Source organism: Chiloscyllium punctatum, chromosome 17 (assembly GCF_047496795.1).
Source record: "Chiloscyllium punctatum isolate Juve2018m chromosome 17, sChiPun1.3, whole genome shotgun sequence".
Lineage (NCBI taxonomy): Eukaryota > Metazoa > Chordata > Chondrichthyes > Orectolobiformes > Hemiscylliidae > Chiloscyllium > Chiloscyllium punctatum.
Window position 1 is genome coordinate 69,489,741 of NC_092755.1, and position 22,781 is coordinate 69,512,521.

General features: G+C 40.7%; 1 protein-coding gene across 2 annotated transcripts in view; it reads left to right on the top strand.

Annotated features, from left to right (window-relative positions):
- aacs (acetoacetyl-CoA synthetase) overlaps positions 1–22,781 on the top strand; it is a 153,838-nt gene that overhangs the window by 23,898 nt on the left and 107,159 nt on the right. For both annotated transcript variants that reach the window (XM_072587395.1, XM_072587394.1), the window contains exon 5: positions 13,900–13,997. In XM_072587395.1, the coding sequence (XP_072443496.1) occupies positions 13,900–13,997 (98 nt within the window). The remainder of the gene's footprint in view (positions 1–13,899; positions 13,998–22,781) is intronic.

Below are 22,781 nucleotides of genomic sequence, written 5' to 3' on the forward strand. Positions count from 1 at the left end.
GATAGATGTGTAGAGGCCCCCCTAGCAGTAGTCAGGATGTGGGGCAGAAAATAAAACAGGAGATAGAAAAGGCATGTAAGAAAAGTACAGTTACAATCATCATGGGGGACTTCCATATGCAGTGGACAGGGAAAAGCAGGTTGGCAGCAAATAGAATCATAGTGTCTGTTTCCATGTGTATGACTCTTCGGTCCAATTTGACCATGCCAACCAAGTTTCCCAAAATAAACTAGTCCCACTTGTTCACATTTGGCTCATATATCTCTATCTTTCCTATTCATGTATCTGTCCATGTGTGTTTTAAATATTGCATCTATACCTGCATCTACCATTTCTGCTGGCAGTTCATTCCTCATACAAACCACCCTCTGTGAAAAAGTTGCTCCTCAGGTCCCTTTTTAAATCTTTTTCCTCTCACCTTAAAAATATGTGCCCTAGTTTGGAACTTGCCACCCCCATGGAAAAGATCTTTGCTATTCACCTTATCTGTGCCCCTCATGATTTGAGAAGCCTCTTGTAAGACCACCCCTCAACCTCCTGTGCTCCAGTGAAAAAACGTCCCAGCCTCTCCTTCTAGTTCAAACCCTCCAATCTTGGCAACATCCAGGTAAATCTATTCTGATCCCTGTCCAATTTAATAACAGGGCAACCAGAACTGTACACAGTAAGAAAAGGCATTCTTGGAAAGTCTGAGGTTGTTTTTGGAGTAGATTGTGGTAGAGTCCACTGGGGAGCAGGTAATTCTGTGAAATGAGGCAGTCTTGATTAGGAAGCTTAAGGCGAAGAAACCCCTAAAATGGCGTTGATCACAATGCGATAGAATGCACCTTACAGTTTGAAAGGGAGAAGCTGGAATCTGATGTACTGTTGATTAAAGATAACCACAAAGACGTGAGGGAGGAGCTGGCCAGAATTGATTGGAAGGGGAGCTGACCAGTAAAGATAGTGGAGTAGCAATGGCAGGAGTTTCTAGGAGTAATTTGGGGGCATGGTAGAAATTCATTCAAAGGAAAAAAAAGTACGAGGTGGAGAATGAGGTAACCATGCTGACCAAGGAATTCAGTGACAGCAGCATAAAAGAGAAAACATACTATGTATTGAAGATTACTGAGAACGTAGAGTATTTGGAAGTTTTTTAAAAACTAGCAGATGACAAGTTAAAAAGCAATGGTGGGGGCTGGGGGTTGCGATAGGATGGGATGGAAGGAGAAGATTAAATAAGAGCATAAGCTTGCTAGTACTATAAAAGAAGATTGGAAACATTTTTTTTAGATATATAAAAGGTAAGAAAGAGGTGAGAAATTGATCATTTGGAAAATGAGGCTGGAGAGGTAGTGATGGAGAACAAAGAAAAAGTGGAGGAACTGAATGTGTACTTTGCATCAGAATTCACAGTGGAGGATACCAATAGTATACAAGAACTTGAGTCAGGGGGAAGGGGTGAGCATAGTCGCTGTTCCTAAGGAGAAGGTGCTGGGGAAGGTGTCAGGTCTGAAGGCGGATAAATCACCAGAACCAGATGGACTAGACCGCAGAGTTCTGAAGGCCAAAACTGATGAAATTTTGAAGGCATTGGTAGTGACCTTTCAGGAATCGCTTGAGTCAAAGAACATCCCAGAGGACTAGAAAATGGTTATTGTAACACTGTTATTTAAGAAGAGAAGGAGGCAGAAGACAGAAAGCTATGTTAGCCTGACCTCTGTCATTGGTAAGATTTTCAGTCTATTAATATAGACGATATTGTGGAGTACCGTACTTAGAAGTGCATAGTGAAATAGGGCATGCTTCATCAAGGGGAGGTCATTCCTGACCAATCTCTCAGAATTCTTTGTGGATGTTTTGAGCAAGTTAGACAAAGGATGTGATCTATTTGGATTTTCAGAGGGACTTTAATAAGGTGCCACACAGGAGGCTGCAAAATAAGATTAGACCTCTGGAGGTAGAGGCAAGGTCCTGGCATAGATAGAAGATTGGCTGACAAGCAGAAGGCAGAGAGTGGGGTTAAAAAGAGTCTTTTTATTTTCAGGTTGGCAGCTGGTGACTAGTGGAATTCCACAGGGATCAGTGTTGGGACCACAACTGTTCACGTTCTATATTAACTATTTGGATGAAGGAACTGAGGGTATTGTTGCTAAGTTTGCAAATGACACAAACATCAGAAGACAAGGTGCGGAGGCTGCAGAAAGACTTGGACAGACTAGAGGAATAAGCAAAGAAGTGGCAAATGGAATACATTGTGGGGAAAGTGTGAGATGATGCACTTTGTTAGGAAGAATAGAGGTGTAGACAGTTTTGCAAATGGGGGAAAAAGCTTCCAAAATCTGAAGCACACAGGGACTTGAGGATCCTGGTTCAGAATTCTCTTAAGGTTGAAGGCAGGTTCAGTTGGCAGTTAGGAAGGCAAATGCTATGTTAGCATTGATTTCAAGAAAGCTAGAACGCAAGAGCATGAGTGTACTGCTAAGGCTGTGTAAGGCTGTGGTAAGACCACATTTGGAATATTGAGAGCAGTTTTGTTTCCTGTATCTAAGGAAGGATTTATTGGCCTTGGAGTGGGTCCAGAGAAGGTTTACCAGAATGATCATGTTTCTGCTGCTCTTCTACTTCTGGACAGGAGAAGTCACAAGTTTGGAGGATGCTATCGGAGAAGCCTTGGTGAATTATTGCAGTGTATCTTGTATGTGGTATATGTTGACTTCACCAAATCACAGTGGCTATAATTTTGGAAATGTTGGATGGGGTGCCAGTCTAAGGGCAGTTTTGTCTTGGATGGTGTCAAGCTTCTTGAGTATTGTTAGAGATGCACCCATCCAGGCAAGTGGAGAGAATTCCATTACACTCCTGACTTGTCTTGTAGATGGTGGACAGGTGTGGGGAACACAGGAAGCAAGTTACTTTTTGCAGGATATCTGGAAGCTAACCTGCTCTTGGAGGTACATATTTATATGGCAGGTTTCTGTTTCCAGTCCGTGATAACTCCCAGGATGTTGGTAGTGAAGGCTATTGAAATTGAAGGGGTAACAGATGGACTGTCTCTTGCTGGAGATGGTCATTGTCTGACACTTATGTGAAGCGAGTCTTACTTGCCACTTGTCAGTCCAAACTGGAAGATTATCCTGGTCATGCTGCCTATGTTGACAATACTTGGAATTGTGACTGGGACTGAACGTTGTGAGAACATCAGTGAACATCCCCACTTCTGATCTAATGCTGGAAGGAGGGCCATTGGTGAAGCAACTGATTATGGTTAAGCTGAGAAAATTATGTTGAGGACCTCCTGCAGAGATAATTAACCACCAACAACCACAACCACCTTCCTTTGTGCAAGGTAAAATGTCAAACATTAGAAAGCTTTCTCCAGAATCACATTTAAAGCTAGTTTTGCTCAGATTCCTTGATATCGCATTTGGTTAAATGGTGCCTGGATCTCAAAGGCAGTCACTCTTACTTTGCCCCTGAATAACGAGTAATCTGATGGCCAGAGTGATGTGTGGAACAGTGTAGATTGGAGTGGTGCAGAATCCCCAAGTCAACTGACTATATGGGAATTGTTCAAGAAATTGAATTTTCTGATATGTAATTCTCTTGAATTGGAAATACTTTGGGATGTGGAGAAAGGAAAAGAAATGAGGATGAATTTCTTCAGCAAGAGAGTGGTGATTGTTGCACTCATTGCCACATAGGCCAAATCATTTAATGTATTTAAGACTGAGATAAATGGGCTCTTGAGGAATAAGGAGACCAAAGCTTATAGCCTGAAGGCAGGAGAATGGGGTTGAGAAACGTATTAGCCACGAGCAAATGGTCTGAGCAGAGTTGATGCGCCGAATGGCTTGATTCTTCTCTTAGATCTTATGGTCTGAAAGTCCAATAATTTAGAATTGTAACTGTTAAACTGAACACCTTTCTCACTGCTGCCCCTTCCCTGTGTGAACAGTAATGTGACCCTACTAACGGCAACACTGAGCAGCCCTGACCCTGTCTGAATTAACCCCATCCTCCCCTGGTATGTTAAGTTTTCACCACCTAACTCATTCCCTACCCACCTGAAACACTGCTCTTTTACTAGCCAACTGCATCCCTACCCCTCACTCACCTGAGTGACTGTCAAATTGATTTTGGAATTTTGAATCCTGAAATAATGGCAAGTGCCATTTTAAAAAAAACAGTGTCTTGGCCTATAGTGCTACTTCTGTGTTGAGTAGATATTTCCCTGGTTTTATCTGATCGAAACACTCAGGATGGGGCAGAATCGAAACACTGGCCAGGGAAAGGATTGACAGGTAAGTGGGTAATTTTAAGAGAATTATAGATTGTCAGATCTGTTCTAAGATTGATCTAACTATTTGGGACCTTGCTCAGAGTCTGTAAGTGTGATGAAGAATTATATTTGGGTTTTGGGCATGAAACAGTCATTTGAAACAAGACACATTACGTTACAATAATTTATTAGCCAATTCTTGCCTAGGAATTGACTTTGATCTTGAATCCAATTTTCAGAAGACATCTAAGTTTTATATTGTGCTTGTTTTCACTTGCAATCAGAAAACCTATTGTGGTTTGTAAATTTGCCTTCAGATGTGTGCTTCTGAAATTTGGAATTCCTGTCTCAATCCCTCATTGCTTGAATAGACTTAATTATTATTTATAGCTCCTTTTTGTTCAGCTTCATGGGACTAGTTTAAGGTGTTTTCCTGATGGGTATAAAAGTAAATTGCATCACTGAAATTTGAGCTGATTCTCATTTTAAACATTGAGCACAGTCACTTTGAAGGAACCAGCTGGGTGGAATTACTGATGACCAGCCGCGAGAGGGCTTGAATAGATCAGTGATGGTGATCAATAATTCAGTTGCTTTACTAATGCATTTGTGTAGTGTTGATTAATTTCTCCCACAGTATTAAACGCAAGCAGCTGTTGTGACTTTAGGTAGCCTCGTAATCAAACTTCATCACATAAATAATTTTAAATAGGATATAATTCTTTTTAAAGCAGGTGAATTGATCATTCTTGGTACTTGCTTTATTTCTTCTCAATACCTGCCTTTAGATAGGATTCATATTGTGAAATCCCAAAGCAGTAAGTTTTTCATTCTCATGACACCATTAAATTTTCTTGAAGTTGCATCTTTTTGAGTTGACTTGTGCAGGAAAGGTTAGATTTTCATGTGACAGCATATGATGATGTGGAGGTGCTGGTGTTGGACTGGGGTGGACAAAGCTTAACAATCACACCATATCAGGTTTATTTGGATGTACAAGCTTTCGGAGCGCTGCTTCTTCGCCAGGTAGCTAGTGGGGCAGGATCATAGAATTTATAGTAAATGATCGACATGTCATAAAACTGATGCAATGTATTGAACAAACCTAGATTGCTGTTAAGTCTTTAATCACTTAGACTGGGTTGCAGGTTTCGATTCAAAAAGCACACACACTGTAGGCAGTCAGTCTGTGACATTTTATAAATTCCTACTTTGGAAATAGAACTTGACTGATTCAAGGTTGGAATACAGACACACTGTAACTTCACACCTTTTTTTAATACATTGTCTGAGCCGAGATGTCGACTTTTTTTGTTACAAAACCTTAAGTTCTCTTGGGAATGTGACTTGAAAGAAGTTCTAGCTTTTCTATATTAATGAATCAAAACTCATTTATCTGCTGAAGAAGCAGTGCTCCAAAAGCTAGTACTTCCAAGTAAACCTGTTGCACTATAGACTATAAGCTGGTGTTCTGTAATTTTATGATGTTAGACTAACTAGTGCCGACATCTAACCCTGCGGCTATGTACAAGTCTCTTTTTAAACTTTACTCTGCTTTCCTTCAATGAGTTCAATTGAATGATATTCCTGTACATTATCAATGTTCAAGAATTAGAAAAGTGACATAAATACCACTTTTTTGGTTGTCTTGCCCTTTGCTTTAGTGCATGTAAGTTGTACCAAAAGACTAATTTTAATGGAGCAGGTATACAAATAGCTCATAACAACCCTGATTTCTTTTGGGGGAATGTTCTCAGGCCCTGAACAGCGTAGGCTGTGGTGGGAAATTGGGGAGAATCAGGTGTATTGACATTGTTTTGTCTTACTATGGTAATCAAGCCTCGCTCTTCCTGGAGCTGTTACAAGCTGAAGATTTAATAGAAGGGAGGTGATGGCCTGGTTGGATGGACAGTCCACTGATAATACCGAGATCCAGGTAATATTCTGGGGACGTGGGTTTGATTCCCACAATGGCAGATGGTGGAATTTGAATTCAATTTTTTAAAAAAATCTGAAATTATGAGTTTAATGATGATCGTGAATCATTGTCAATTGTCTGAAATACCATTCACTAATGTGCTTTAGGTTTGGAAACTGCCATCATTGTCTGGTCTTTACTACATATAACTCCAGAACTACAGCAATGTTGTTGACTCTTAACCACCCTCTGGGCAATTAGGGATGGGCAATAATTGCTGGCCTATCCAGTGATGCTTTCATCTGTGAATGAATATAAACCAAAAGTTCACAAAATTCCAGATTTTACCTATCTTGTACACCAACGTTGACCAAGATCACAGGCTAAGTTTCTGTGTTTACTAAGAATGACTGACTGACTATTTGTTACAAATATGTAGATTCTAGCTACAAGTAAACAGTTGTGAACCATTCACATTCAATGTCTAACTCTACTGGTTAAAACTCTAACTCCCTTTATTAAAAAAACGCTGCCAGAATCTACAGATGACACCTCTTTTTGTGTTTATGGGAAGACGAAGAGACTGGGAAAGCTGAATTTACAGGATTGCCCAAAGGGTTCTCCTGAGGTTATTCTCTTTTTCTTATCGGAGCTTGTTTCTCAAACCTCATTCTCTAGGTACTTTTGCTTTCTTGTAGAAGGCACAGAGCGACTGGTTCACACTTTTACAAAGGTCCCTGACGTCTTTGTTAAAAGCCACAAGTTACAGCAATTGATGAGGGAAAGGAAGTAGCTTTCTTCAGATCTGAGGTTTTTTTTTAAAACTGCAGTGAGAGGACAGCTGGCACAGCAGGTCTACCAACACCTTTTTAAAAGGTGCTGCCTATTTTTTTGATACCCATTTCATGAAGAGATTAGCCCTGTTGTTTTCATTTTTTTTCTCTCATTAAATTTGTGTGTTTTAACATCACCATCTCTGGTTGTACTGTTGCATTCTCTTAGGATCATTGTTATGCATTTGGATAAGTTGCACAGTTTGTACTGGGGACTGTTATACGAAGAGTTAGTTTAAAAAAAAAGGAAGGAAGTAATGTATCATTTCTGTTCAGGACCATTAACATTTAAAACAAACTATGAACATCTCTTGCAACAGACTGCATTTTTAAACAAAAGCAAACTTTATTGTATCAAAAAGACTTTATTGAAAATTCTCATATAATTTATGATATCTTAGTTATTTACCACCTAGAAGGACCACATTAAAATATGCTACAGTCCCCAAAAATTTCAATTTTCCTCAATTCTAGGTATTCCCAAAAATAAAACCTTAATTTACTCTTCTTGACTGAATGCCTCTGTCCCTTGCCTTCTCAGTGCCTCCTAACCAACTGCTGGGTACTTTGTTTCGCCACAATGTTCTTTTGAGGACCACCAATAGGATTTTCTACTTTGAACTAGACGGTCTTCCAGCTTTTTCTCTGCTTATCAAATAAAAGCTTAGATTAAGCCTACCCACATTCCACACGGCAAATGATAAAGCTAACGTTTTCTCTGCTTAGAGTGCAGATTTATGAACTGTTCTACACGTTGACTGTCTTCACCCTCTGAGCTGCAAGCTAGATAGCCCATGTCTAAGACACAACTAACTCTCTTCTGCAAGCACCCAGATAAATTGAAACTAGAGAACTTTCTGAAGCACCACCCGGCCTCTTAATGTAGACTGAGATATCTTCAAGCAGGCTTTTCAAGTTAAGCAGTGTATTCCCCATTTAAATTAAGTTTGCTCTGATGAAAGAAATCGTCTCTTTACAACTGGGTATTAGCACGTTTAAGAATCTCTGATTCTCAAAACAAAAACCTCTTGCTAGATGGTTCTTACTGCAAGGATTTAATATATCGTGTCTCCAATTCTTTAGCTAGGTAAGCCCAACTGCTGGCTTATGAGGAAAAAGTGAGGACTGCAGATGCTGGAGTCGAGAGTCGAGAGTGTGTTGCTGGAAAAGCACAGCAGGTCAGGCAGCATCTGAGAAGCAGAAGAATCGATGTTTTGGGCATAAGCCCTTCATCAGGAAGGGCTTTTGACCGGAATGTCGATTCTCCTGCTCCTCGGATGCTGCCTGACCTGCTGTGCTTTTCCAGCAACACACTCTCGACTGCTGGCTTATGATCTTACCTTTCTATCTGTTAACCTCTTAAGTCTGCACAGCCTCAACCTTTTTTAAGCATTATAAACTCCAAGTCTGTTTTAGTTACATTGATTTCAGAATAGCTTTTGCCAGTTTCTCAAACACAGACCCCAGGGTTTTACAGTTAAAACATTAATTCTGGAAACTTGATGTCATGTGCTAAAACACATTATTAGATATTTACAACTTGGACCCAATTTTGTACTGATGTTTCGATGCAGTACATTTATCCACTTGCAAAACTGTCCTGCCCTATGACAGAAAATAAGTGGAGGAGCCAGTAATTTTTTTTAACACTCCAGATGTTTGGCGAAAAGCTGTGAATGTTGAACTCAATAATCCAATGAGCATTTGGAAAGATGTAAATTACTCTTTTTTTTTTCCCTATTGGTTTCAAGACCTAGAGTCCCATTCCTAATTTTCTTTTGAACAGTGTGCAGAGAGAATACAGTTCGGCTGCACCTCAAATGAACACTGAAGCTTATTCATCTGGGATCTCTGGTCAAATTGATTTGGTTTTGAATGGTTCATTCCTAAGAAGCAGCTGTCTGTTGAAGGGAGCCAGATGATTTAGTAAGTGCAACATGGTGGTCAGTTTTTTTTTGATAACCTGCGAAGAGAGCACCCAAGGGGTAAACAGAAATTGTTTATCTAGTTATCTTGCATGTGGATAGAAACTGACACCAAGGCTGAAATCCCGACATGGGAAGAGACCTGCAACTCGACTTGTATTGCTGTGCTCTTAATCTGTGAGGAAGCCTTCTGTAAATGCATCATTGCACTTCTGCAGAAGGTTTAAACTTCTGGTTGGTATTTTTACCCAGTCATTGCCAAGTTACTTGGTCATAACCTGCAAGCTTGGCAAGTTTTACCTTGCCAAGTTACTTGGTCAGTGCCAGAGTTTCACTGACTTGAGCCGCATGCCTGATATTGCACTGGTTTTTCAACCCGCTTACTTGGATCTTTTCCAAGCAGGTTTAAAGCTGACTTGGGTGACAACTCTGCTCTAGATGTTAGTCTAAATTACCCAATGTTCAGCCTTTCCCACTATCTGGAGTGATGCAGCCACTCAGTCTTTCTGCGCCCCACGGCATGGACTGAGGCAAGTAATAGAAATAGGTTTGGGAAGGGAGGGAGGTCCCTGAGGGAAGGAGACAACAGGCTTGAGGGCCTGATGAGAGGGTATATAAGTTTCAGTGTTGAAGGGGTGGATGCAGTGCTCATGGGGTACAATACTGAACAAAGAAATGTTGGTCACAAGATAATTGATACTCGCAGACAAAACATTAGAATTTTTGTTTTACCATGAAGCAACTGGAAATAATAGAATTAACAGAAGCTTTGGGGCATTTAGCATCTTAGTATCAGACCTTAAGAAATGGGAACAGGAGTAGGCTGTACAGCCCCTTGAGTCTGTACTACTATTCATTTGGATTGTGGTTGATCCAACATTCCTCACCTCCACTTGCCTAGCCTTTCCCTGTCACCCTCAATTCTCCTTCTGATCAAGAATTAATCTGTCTCAGCTTCAAATATAGGCAAGGAGTCTGGCCCCACAGCTCTGTATGGCATGGCGTTGCAAATGCACTCAACCCTTGAATAGAAATTCCTCCTCATCCCAGCCTTAAATTTGCATCCCTTTATTCTGAGACTATGCCATTTGGTCCTCGACTTTTCCATGAGGGGAAGCATCCTTTTAGCATTTGCTGTGCAAAGCCCCCTAAAGATCCTCTATGGTTGAATGAGATCACTTTATTCGCTAAGGTTGAGAAGAAAGGAGAGTCACAACCTGTTTAGCTTTTGCTTATAAGCAAATCTCTCCATATCTCCAGGAGAAAATGAGGACTGCAGACTGGAGTTGAGATAGTCATAGAGTTGTACAGCATGGAAACAGACCCTTCCGTCCATGCCGCCCAGATATCCCAATCCAATCTAGTTCCACCTACCAGTACCTGACCTATATCCCTCCAAACCCTTCATATTCATATACCCATTGACATGCCTTTTAGATGTTGCAATTGTACCAGTCTCCACCACTTCCTCTGGCAGCTCATTCCATACACGTACCACCCTCTGCGTGAAAACGTTGCCCCTAAGGTCTCTTTCATATCCTTTCTCTCTCACCCTAAACCTATGCCCTCTAGTTCTGGATGCCCCGACCCCAGGGAAAAGACTTTGCCTATTTACCCTATCCATGCCCTGCATAATTTTGGAAACCTCTATAAGGTCACCCCTCAGCCTCCGACCCTCCAGGTAAAACAGCCCCAACCTGTTCAGCCTCTCCCTATCAAATCCTCCAACCCTGGCAACATCCTTGTAAATCTTTTCTGAACCGTTTCAAGTTTCACAACATCGTTCCCATAGGAAGGAGACCAGATTTGTACACAATATTCCAACAGTGGCCTAACCAATGTTCTGTACAGCCGCAACATGACCTCCCAACACCTGTACTCTGTACTCTGACCAATAAAGGAAAGCATACCAAATGCCTTCTTCACTATCCTATCTACCTGCGACTCCACTTTCAAGGAGCTATGAACTTGCACTCCAAGGTCTCGGTGTTCAGCAACACTCCCTAGGACCTTACTATTAAGTGTACAAGTCTTGCTAAGATTTGCTTTCCCAAAATGCAGCACCTCTCATTTATCTGAATTAAACTCCATCTGCCACTTCTCCTCCCATTGGCCCATCTGGTCAACTCCTTGTGGCACTCCACTAGTCTGGTGCTGGAAAAGCACAGCAGGTCAGGTAGCATCCCAGGAGCAGGAGAGTCGATGTTCTGGGCATAAGCCCTTCATCAGGAATGTGTGTGGATGGGGATGTGGTCGAAGAGGGCTGAGAGTTAAATTGGGGGGGTGGGGCTGGACGGGGTGGGGTGGGGGGGAAGGAGCTTGGAAGGCGATAGGTAGATACAAGTAGGAGGTGATCGTGATAGGTTGCTGCCCTCTTGAACTGTCCCACCTGTCCATCTTTCTTCCCATGTATTCACTCCACTGTCTGCTTTGACCTATCACCATTTCCCCCCCCCCACCCAAACACCTGCATCTACCTATCACCTTTCAAGCTACTTCCACCCCCCCCTCCCCCCAACAATGTCCTGCACATCCCTGATGAAGGGATTATGCCTGAAATGTCGGCTCCCTTGCTCCTCAGTTGCTGCCTGACCTGCTGTGCTCTTCTGGTGCCACACTTTTTGACTCCATGTCTCAATCCTGGTGAACCTTCTTTCAACTACCTCCAATAAAATTATATGCTTTCTTAAATAAAGAGCTGATGGCACATGCAACTAGTGCTATAAGATGTGGGCAATCCTACACAACAAGGCAATAATTGGATTTCTGGTACACTCTGGGTACCGGAATAAAGCCAGACCAGAAACCGAGGCTACAAGTATGGGAATTTGTTGTGGGCATTTTCTCAATGTGTATCTATTATTAGACAATAATACATTGCAGGCTGGATTTTGCAATCTCCTGCCATTAAATTTGAAGTTGGTGGGGTGGTGGGATTGGCCTCCTACAATCTGGAGAATGTACTTCCTCCTGCCTAAATGCCCATCTGAGATGATGCCGTGCAAAATGTGGTTCTGGGTATATTTACTTGAATTTGACTGGCTCTCCTTGTGGCAAAAAATGAAACTGTTGTTAGTGTACAGATGTTCAGTTTCTGTTTCTTCACATTTTGCCAACCTTAATTTGGAATAGGTTGAATGAATCACCTTATACTGCCTCTGAAAAACATAGATTGCAAGGCTTGTAAAATTTGATATTTAATTATTCAAATATTCTTTTTTTTAAGAATAAAGAAACTTGTATTTTGCCTGCCACGTTCCAATTCGTAGTCTTCAAGTATCTTGGATTTGAAGGTCCATTGCACTTCAATCAAGGAAGTGATGTGTTTATGCTGGTTGGAGGAAATGATTGGAGTATTTACTCAGTTGAAATAATGTCTGATCTCTTTTTGTTTGGACCTTCATCGTTGGAGATATTGTCTGAACTATTCTTCCAAAGAGGAAGTTATGAGCCTGATCTTAAAAAAAATTCTCTTTTAATCAATGAGTTACTATTTTATTTAATAATTAGAATTGTATTATGTTTGAAAAGGATGATTTTGTGTAGACTAGTTCTAAATGAACTAACAAGGGCTAGAGCAAAATTGTTCAAGGCTTTTATTGAAGAGTTAACTGTATTGCCTCTAGGCATGATGTGGAGGTGCAGTGTTGGACTGGGGTGGGCGAGGTCCAAAGTCAGATGAAACCAGGTTACGCTCCAAGTTTATTTGAAATCACAAAGCTTTTGGAGTGTTGGCCCTTTGAAGGGGGCTTCACCTGACAAAGGGGCAATGCTATGGAAGCTTAAGATTTCAAATAAACCTGTTGGACTATAACCTTGCATCGCCTAACTTATGAACTTAACCTCTAGATAATTTGTGTTAGTTGGTTCATTAGCTTTTTTATCCCCCAGTTGGTTTGTACTTTCACTGTGGCGATTGGACTGACTTACTTGGTTTTGAACAATATATTAGACTTTGCACCTCTGTTCCTATTTGAAAGGAGAAGTGTCTGAGACAAACTTTTAAATATTCAAGACAATTTTTGGGATTTCTCCCTGTTCGACAAGTTGAGCAATTATCTATATCCAGTGTTCAGAAATCTGCTCTGCACTGTAAATGTGCTGGTGTAAGTTCATTCTAATCAGCTGAATTACAGAGCACAGTTTTAACCTAGACAAAGTTTAAAAATCACACCACACCAGTTATAGTCCAACAGGTTTACTTGGAAGCGCAATAGCTTTCAGAGCACCGGTCCTTCAGGTGATTATGGCAATTGTGCTTCCAATTAAACCTGTTGGACTATAACCTGGTGATGTGTGATTTTTAACTTTGTACACCCCAGTCCAACACCGGCACGTCCAAATTGTTAACCTAGACAAGCATTGTTTTATTTCAAAACTTATCCATTGCGTGGCATCTGCTCAGTAATGAGATGTTGCACAGATGTCTGTGGATGAATTAGTGATGCTGTTCAGGGGTCTTTACTCAAAGTTTAATTGTAGCAAGGCTCAAATTATTGCTGAGCAGCAGCTGTCCAAACTAAATGTGGTTCTCATTTATAATTGTCATCTTGGTTGAAATAATAGCGTGCTTACGTCTCTATTAGATTGTTACATGTTGAAGCCTTGATCTAGGACTTGAACATACAGTCTCAGCTGTCCTTTCTATTAGTGTGATACTGAGGGACTACTGTAAAACTGGAGGTGCTGGCATCTGTATAAGTTATTAAACCATTGTCTGATTGCTCCGATAGAAGTGGCACTAGTCATGTGCTCATTTATAACAATGTGTGCTATCTTTCTTTGCCGAAGTAAGTAACTAAATTTACTCGCATAACACCTGGTCATGATTCAAAAGAACTGCATTGGCTATAAAACTATTAGAACATGGAGGCCACAAAAGCTGCGATATGAGTTTTTTCAAGGTAATAGTTTTATGTACTTTTTAAAAAAAATTCTAAATATTCTTTCATTTAATTGCAGGTTACCTGCCAAACGGTATTCATGCTGTTGAAGCCATGTTAGCAGCAGCCAGCATTGGAGCCATTTGGAGTGCAACTGCACCAGATTTTGGTGTAAATGTAAGTGATGGGCATGTGTGATTGGTCTAAACTGGGCGATTGAATTGTCAGCTGGTGTCGGTAGATGATACTCTCCTCTGTATCAAATGTTTGTAGCTTCAAGCCGCCACGAGGATCTGAGCACAAAAAGCAAAGTTGACACTGCACTGCACAACTGTGGGAATATTGGCGATGGTTTTTCTTTTGGATGTGATGTTAAACTGAGGCCACATCTGTCCTTTTGATGGCCGTAAAAGATTCGATGACACTTGTTTTGAAGAAAAGTTAGGAATGTTATCTAGCTTTCAGTCAACGTCAAAAAAGTGATTACAGTATCTGGTTATTATCACATTGATATTTTTAGAGTTTGGTTGCTGATTTACCCACATTTATACCAGTGGTTGCCCTCCGGTTGGCTGGACGGTCGATTTGCGAAGCAGTGCGATGCCAACGGTTTGGGTTCAATTCCTGCATTGACTGAGGTTACCGTGAAGGATTATCCTTCTCAATTTCTCCCCTCACCTGAAGTGTGTTGACCTTCGGGTTAAACCATCATCACTTATCTCTCGCTCATTCTCTCTACAATGAGAGAGCATCCCGTGTGGTGTAATAAGACTATGATGGTAAAAACAATGACTGCAGATGCTTGGAAACCAGATTCTGGATTAGTGGTGCTGGAAGCGCACAGCAGTTCAGGCAGCCTCCAAGAGCTGCTCCTTGGATGCTGCCTGAACTGCTGTGCTCCTCCAGCACCACGAATCCAGAATGTAATAAGACTATGGCAACTTTATCTTTACTTTCACATAAAAAGCATGCCATCTGCTGGTTGAAATGTGTTCAACGAGTGATTTTAAACTGAACTCAGCTATGCTATGATATACTGTATGTTGTAAATACTGATGGTTAAGAAGAGTTTTCAAACTAAAGCTTGATGATCTCAAACATTTCACTTAACTGAATAATTAGTTTCTTCAAAACTAACTAGATTTTCTTCACAGTCACTGATGGTATTCATAGGATTTCCTTTAAGAGCAAAAGTTGGAGAGACTAAATTGTTTACTCCTATTCCTGTCTCATCTTTCAGTGAGACTATGGCTGATCTGTGACTTAACTCCGTAATCTCCATTTGTGCAATTCTATTAAATTTAAATTTTAAATTTAAGATGTTTATTGATCTTAGAAATGAAATACGCAATTGACTTGGCATCAGTTGTTTGCAGATAAGAAGATTTCTAAACTCCAGCCACCCTTTTCTGTGTGGAAGTATTTCCTAATGTCACACTCAAAGATCTGGTTTTAACTTTTAGAATATTCACCAAATGACTTCTCTCTCTCTTGATTTTGACTTTAATGTCACATTTATTAAAGTACAATGGTACAGTGAAAATTGTGTAATGTCACACAAGGTACAAGTACTTAGGTACAGAGTCTTCAGAACAAGGTAGAAAGAAAGAACAAAGTTAAACATTGCACTAATTATAGTATAGCTTTTCTATCCCTTTTTAATATCTTAACCTCAATTGTGTTACCTGTAACCATCTAAATTTGGGAAACCATGCTGAGGAGAGATTGCACAAAAAACTATTTGACTGTTGAGTTTAGGGATCATTCTGGTAAAGCAATGCTACACTATTTCTAATGCCAAAATATCCTTCCTTACTAATGGAGTTCAGAACTGATCATTGTACCACAGAAGTGTGATCCAAGAAGAGATTTAGAGAATTAAGCACAATTTTAATTTTAATCTCCTTTTATCCTAGTTGCCGACATATAAAGGTTAACATTCCAAGAGCTTTTTTTGATTACTTTATACCTATTTGTTACACTTTAATGATTCATATTTCTGACCTGCAAGTCTTTTCAACCTTTACTTTTTCTGTTTGGAAAGCATGCTGCTTCAGCCTTTTTTAGATCCAAAGTGGATGATTTTATGTTTGCCTATATTGAAATCTATTTGTCATTATTTTCCTGAATCACTTCATCTATTAATATCTGTTTGTAGATGGAAGCAAGCAATTCCATTACTTACAGTGCCACCTATCTGTGATTTGGAGATGCCAGTGTTGGATTGGGGTGTACAAAGTTAAAATTCACACAACACCAGGTTATAGTCCAACAGGTTTAATTGGAAGCACACTAGCTTTCGGAGCGACGCTCTTTCATCAGGTGATAGTGGAGGGCTCAATCGTAACACAGAATTTATTGCAAAAATTTGCAATGTGATGTAACTGAAATTATACATTGCTTTATCCTCGATTATAACGTCTTCACCTTTGAAAACCAATTCTTCATCCAGAGACATGGAACAGCCATGGGGACCAAAAATTTGCACCCCAATATGCCAACATTTTTATGCACAGGTTTGAACACGATCTCTTCTCTATGCAGGATCTCCAACCAACATTATACACCAGGTACATTGATGACATTTTCTTCCTCTGGACCCATGGCGAGGAGTCACTGATAAAACTACACAGTGACATCAACAAGTTTCATCCCACCATCAAACTCACCGTGGACTACTCTCGACTGTCTGTCTCATTCTTGGACACGTGCGTCTCCATCAAGGACAGACACCTCAGCACCACACTCTACCGCAAACCCACAGACAACCTCACAATGCTACACTTCTCCAGCTTCCACCCAAAACATATTAAAACAACCATTCCTTAATGGACAAGCCCTACGCATACACCGGATCTGCTCAGATGAGGGGGAACGTGACGGACACCTGGAAGTACTCAAGAATGCCCTCACAAGACCAGGGTATGATGCTCAACTCAACGACCGCCAGTTCCGATGTGCCACAGCAAGGAACCGTAATGACCTCCTCAGGAGACAGACACGTGCTGCAACTGACAGGGTCCCCTTCGTTGTTCAGTACTTCCCAGGGGCTGAAAAATTACGCCATGTTCTTCGTGACCTGCCACACATTATCAATGAGGATGAGCACCTCCACAAGACCTTCCCCAGACTTCCACTACTTGCCTTTAAACAACTGCCAAACCTCAAACAGATCATTGTTCGTAACAAACTGCCCGGCTCTCGGGACAACTCCATACAACCCTGTCACGGTGGACGCTGCAGGATGTGTCAGATTGTGGACATAGATACCACTATTACGCGTGGGAACACCTCCCACCTTGTACATGGCAGGTACTCAGGTGACTCAGCCAACATTGTCTATCTTATACATTGCAGGCAAGGATGCCCGGAGGTATGGTACATTGGGGAAACCGAGCAAAGGCTATGACAATGGATGAATGGGCACCGCACAACAATCAACAGACAGGAGGGTTCCCTCCCAGTTAGGGAACACTTCAGTGGTCTAGGACATTCAGCCTTGGACCTTCGGGTGACTATCCTCCAAGGTGGACTTCGGGACAGGCAGCAGAGAAAAGTGGCCGAGCAGAGGCTGATAGCTAAGTTCGGTACCCATAGAGAGGGCCTCAATCGGGACCTTGGGTTCATGTCACATTACAGGTGATCACCATTGCACTACACACACACACACTCCCACACTCACACATGCACCCCCTCACAGACTTAAGATACTCTGCACTCACTACACCACACACCCACTCACAACACAGATAGACACACACAGACACACAGACAGACAAAGACCCACATGCACACATATATTTTGTGTGGTGAATTTGTACTTGCAGAGTCACATTGCACTTTGCTCAAAAACCGCATATATTCATGTAGAACTCTGAATTCAAGAACTGCATGAATTTATGTAAAACTCTGTTATCTCTCCTTTTAGATTAGAATCAATCTAAACATCAGGTCATAGACAGAGAACACAGGGGGCTAACACCTTCAACATATTGTCTAGCTGTCACCATTGTTAACAGCTAACCCGAGAATGCAACATTTTAAAAAAAGGGTTTTGTGATTTACACATGAAAGAAGTGAAACTATCACTGTATTCTAACAGATGAAAGGCTTAACAGACAATCAATTTTTCAATGTATAATTTCAGTTACATCACACTGCAAATTTTTGCTATAAATTCTATGTTACAATCGAGCCCTCCACTATCACCTGATGAAGGAGCGTCACTCTGAAAGCTAGTGTGCTTCCAATTAAACCTGTTGGACTATAACCTGGTGTTGTGTGATTTTTAACTTTGTCCACCAATCTGTGTCAGTGATCATCTTTTTCTAGTTTTTTTTAATTTGCTCATTTGATTACATTTGACTATATTACATTAATCAAGCACTTTGTATTAATAACTGCTAACTTTACATTATTTTCTGGGGCAAGTGTCTGCACTAAAGGTAGTAAATAAACATGTTGTGGATGAGCTTGAAAAAGATTTTTGAAAGAGAACTTTTAACAGAAGAGCTCAGTGTCCAGGGAAATATCTATATATTTTTGATAATCTCTTCAGATTATTTAGGAACTGTGATGGAGTTTGAAATCAGAATTCATAAGAGACGCCTTTTTTTTTGAATGTTGGAATTATTGATGGGTGTTGTCAGACTGATCATAGTCTGTATCATTGGATCAGTATCATTGGACATGAGAGAAAGCTATTCAATTTGTTCTAGAAGCAGAAACCAGGTAGACCTGTTGACAGTTGTGAGGAGGACAGTCTCGTCACTGGAGACTAATAGTGCCTATCCACTTTAAAACCACACTACAGACAAATGTGGCAAGCTAACACAATGAGTAGGATGAAAAGCAGATGCTGACAATCAGTGTCAAAATTGTAGAACAAAAGAGCCTCCCTAGGACAAGCATTGCCCAACTATGACAAAATAATACCACAGCTACCAGAAAACTGTAGGTCACTTCTAGTAATTATGCATAAGGAGGACACAGTTTTGGTTAGCCAAATGTCAGGTGAATGAATAGAACCTCTTCCTCAGGGAAAGATACCTTGGGCATTCCCAGGGAAACGAGTGATTTCAACCAACCTAAGTTTGACAGAGCTTGTGTATGTCACTGAGCATTCTTGTTAATTTTAAGCTCTATACAGATGCAGTTCTGTGTCCTATCATAAATTACAATGACTCGAGAAACTGAAATTATAGCCACAGAGATGACACAAATGAGTAACTCATGAAGAGCAAAGATAAGCTGCAAGTAACATTGTAACACAGAGCTAAGAGAGCTAACAAAAACATTTGTGTAATTTGCTATGAACATTTCTCACTTCTGAATCAACATTTATGATGACAGCAGAAGGAGTTCAGTTAGTTCCAAGCAAACAATTGGTCCAGAAATGGTTATCGTCAAAGGGTATCCATGAAGGCTATACAGAGGAACCTCCATTATCTGGCATTCAGTTATCCAATCGCAGGGTCCCGATTTCATCCTGAATGAAATACTGCCCTTCAGATAATTGAGGTTACTCTGTAATTGGACTACTTAGACTCCAGACTAAACCCAAAAAGAAGACAAATGTTGAAGGTGACCCATTTTGGCAAAAGGGAATTATGTCTTTCTGTCAACAAGAAGAAGCCACAGACTTTACAAGTGTTAAGGAAATGTTTTCCATTTTTAATATTGCCTAAGAAGAACTGTCAAAGAACAAAACTCAGCAAAGTTTATCAGAAGAAACAATTAGGAAAGAACAGAAATGAACTTTTCAACCCACTTGGGTTCATGCACAAACCTTTAACTGAAGTTAAACAACAAAACAGTCCGCTGAACAAATCGATACAACAACTTTGGGTTTGATGTTGGATGACAAATTTTGTTCTTTTGTCTTACAAATAATAGTGATCTATATCAGTGATAATGATAAGTAAGCAGTAATATGTTTGTATCATAACTGAGGTTGTGAAAATGTCTAATTCCCCAGGAGCAGAGGATGAATGAAAGATTCCAACTTAACTCTCAAACTTAAAGTGTGTATTTCAACACACCTGTTATTAGCAGATTGAAACTAAAGATCTTTTTTGAACAAAAGCTGCTGTAAGCCTGCATTAGGCCAGACCAACATCCAAAGATTCAGGGTGTGCTTAAGAGAAGTTGCCTCAACTAAAAGCCCAGATCCTGCAAGAAAACCTGTACTTGTTTCAACAGAGCAGTCATCTTCCAAAAAGAGCATTCAGGAGATTATGGGTCCTCCAGAAAAGGACCGGCAACTAGGTTTGGTGGAAGCAACATCCTCTGTGAAGGGTATCTGAGAGATAAAAAATCCTCCAATGGAGAAGTGGTTCATGGACTAATGAAGGTCAAATTCAAAAAGTCTTCCAGCAACTGACCTTTCAGGTCAACAGACAACATGCTCTGGAACAACTTTGAAACTTCTAGACCACTTGAATGAGTGAAGTAAGAGACTGGGAGAGAGGAGTAGGGGGAAGAATGAAAGGAGATGGGATAGTGGTACGTGTAAAAGTGTTTGGAGTGAGATGTTATTTAAAGCATGGTTCTGCAAGGGTTAATAATGGAGAAGGAGGTGTTTAACATGAGCTGTAATAAAGTCAAATATGTCACTGCTGGCTCCTGATGATAAGTATGATTCCAGGGACTAAATACTCCGCCTATTGCTATCATGCACTGAGCTAATTTTGTGTAAAGCCTATTCTCATTAATATTTGATTTTGGTTTATTATCCATCATTGTTATTTAGATAGGCCCTGAGATCCAGTAGTGGGGTTTAAGAAGACGTTAATGGAGTGATGTGGTAGCAAAAAAACAAATTGATCTGTTTGTTTAAAATATTTTTTATATTTTGCAAGTCATTTACAGTTAAATGAAAAGGTTAAGGGAGACCAGGTACCATCTTTGCACTTTGCCATTAGCAGTGGAAACTTAAACCTCCATTTGGATGAGGTGAGAGTGACAGCCTTTGACATCAAGCTGACATTCAACCATGTGTGGTATCAAGGAGCCGTAGCAAAACTGGAGTCAATGGGAATTGGTGCAGACTCTCCACTGGTTGGAGTCATACCTGACACATAGCAAGGTGGCTGTGGTCATTGGAGGTCAGTCACCTCCATTCCAGAACGTCTCTGCAGGACTTTCTCCCGTTAGTTTCCTAGGCCCAAACACCTTTTTGCTGCATTATCAATGATCTTCCATAAGGTCAGAAGTGGGAGTATTTGCCAGTGGTTCCACAATGTTCAGGACTATTTGTGACTGTTTAGATTCTAAAGTAGTCAACGTTAAAATACACATGACTTCAATAATATCCAGGCTTGCGCTGACAGGTGGCAAGTAACATTTGCTCCACACAAATGCCAGGCAATGATCATCTCCAATAAGAGACACAATTTAAGCACCACCCCTTGACATTCAATGGTATTACCATCACTGAGATACCCATTATCAATATCTTGAGGGTTACTATTGACCAGAAACTCATCTGGACTCACCACATAAACACTGGCTACAAGAGCAGGTCAGATGCTAGGAAAACTGTAGCGAGTAACTCTCCAAAGTCTGCCCACCTTCTACAAGGTACAAGTCAGGAATGTGATGGAATACTTCCCACTTGCCTGGATGGGTAATGCTCCAACAACATTCGAGAAGCTTGACACCATCCAAGACCAAGCAGCTCACCTTGATAAGAACCACAATCACACTCTCCACTACTGAGCCTCAGTCATAGCAGTGTACAAGATATCATCTTGTACAAGATGTACTGCAGAAATTCACCAGAGATCCTTAGAAGGCACCTTCCAACTCCACAACCACTTCTATCTGGAAGGACAAGGACAGCAGATACATGAAAACACCGCCAATTGCAAGATCCCCCTCCAAGCCACTCACCAGCCTGACTTGGACATATATTACTGTTTCTTCACTGTCATGGAATCAAAATCCTGAAATATCCTCCCTAACAGTATTGTGGGTCTAACCACAGCAAATAGATTGCACCAGTTCCAAGAATGTAGCTCAGCAATGCCTTTTTCAAGAGCAGCTCGACACCAGCAATAAATGCTGGCTAGCTAGTGATATCTATGACCCATGACAGAATTTAAAAGAAAATCACACTGAGCCCCTTTATACACACACACACACAGACACACACACACGCACACACTTCCTTCTTACCTCTGAAATACGATACAGCTAAAATAATGAGAAAATTGCTGAAGTGTTTTATTCTTCCCTAGATTGCATTTCACCTGTGTGAATAGGCTGTTTATTGCACAATCCAATTTACACATTGACAAAAACCCAAATAAGATACGGTTGCTAATTTGAAAATTTGGAAGAACAGCAGAAATGTTTGTAAAACTGACTCAGATTTTGCAATTGTAATGACTACTAAGTTACATTACTCCATTTAACTGGACAGGAATGTTAGGAATCCACAAATGTGCAATAAACAGAAATCTAGAAGGTGCTGTCAGTGATTATATATTCCTCTCAAGGGTGTAGTGCTAAGGCAGAGAGCCAGAGAGTGAACAGTGCAATCGGTGAACTGATGGAAACCATTTTTAAATGTTGTCCTCTGTGAAGGCATGGGTTCATGTTACATCTGTTCCCGAAGTGTCATTATTTGCTCAAACAGATTCAAGATATTTTTAAAATCAAATGAGTAGCGAGGCAATGCTATAGTGGAAATCTCTTTGGGTCTGTAATCCAAAGCCCCAGATTAGCATTTGGAGAGGTGCTGGCATAATGTCACCAGATTAGGAACCCAGAGGTCTCCCTTGGGATATTAAGTTCAAATCTAACCCCAGCATTTTGAAGAAGGTCAATTTATAGGGCTCTTGCACCCCTACCTCTAGATCAGGAGACCCAAGTCATGTCCCACCTGTTGCAGAAGTGTCATGTATATCTGAACAGGTTGCTTAAAATACAGGGATATCAGCGGTGCATCATCGGTAT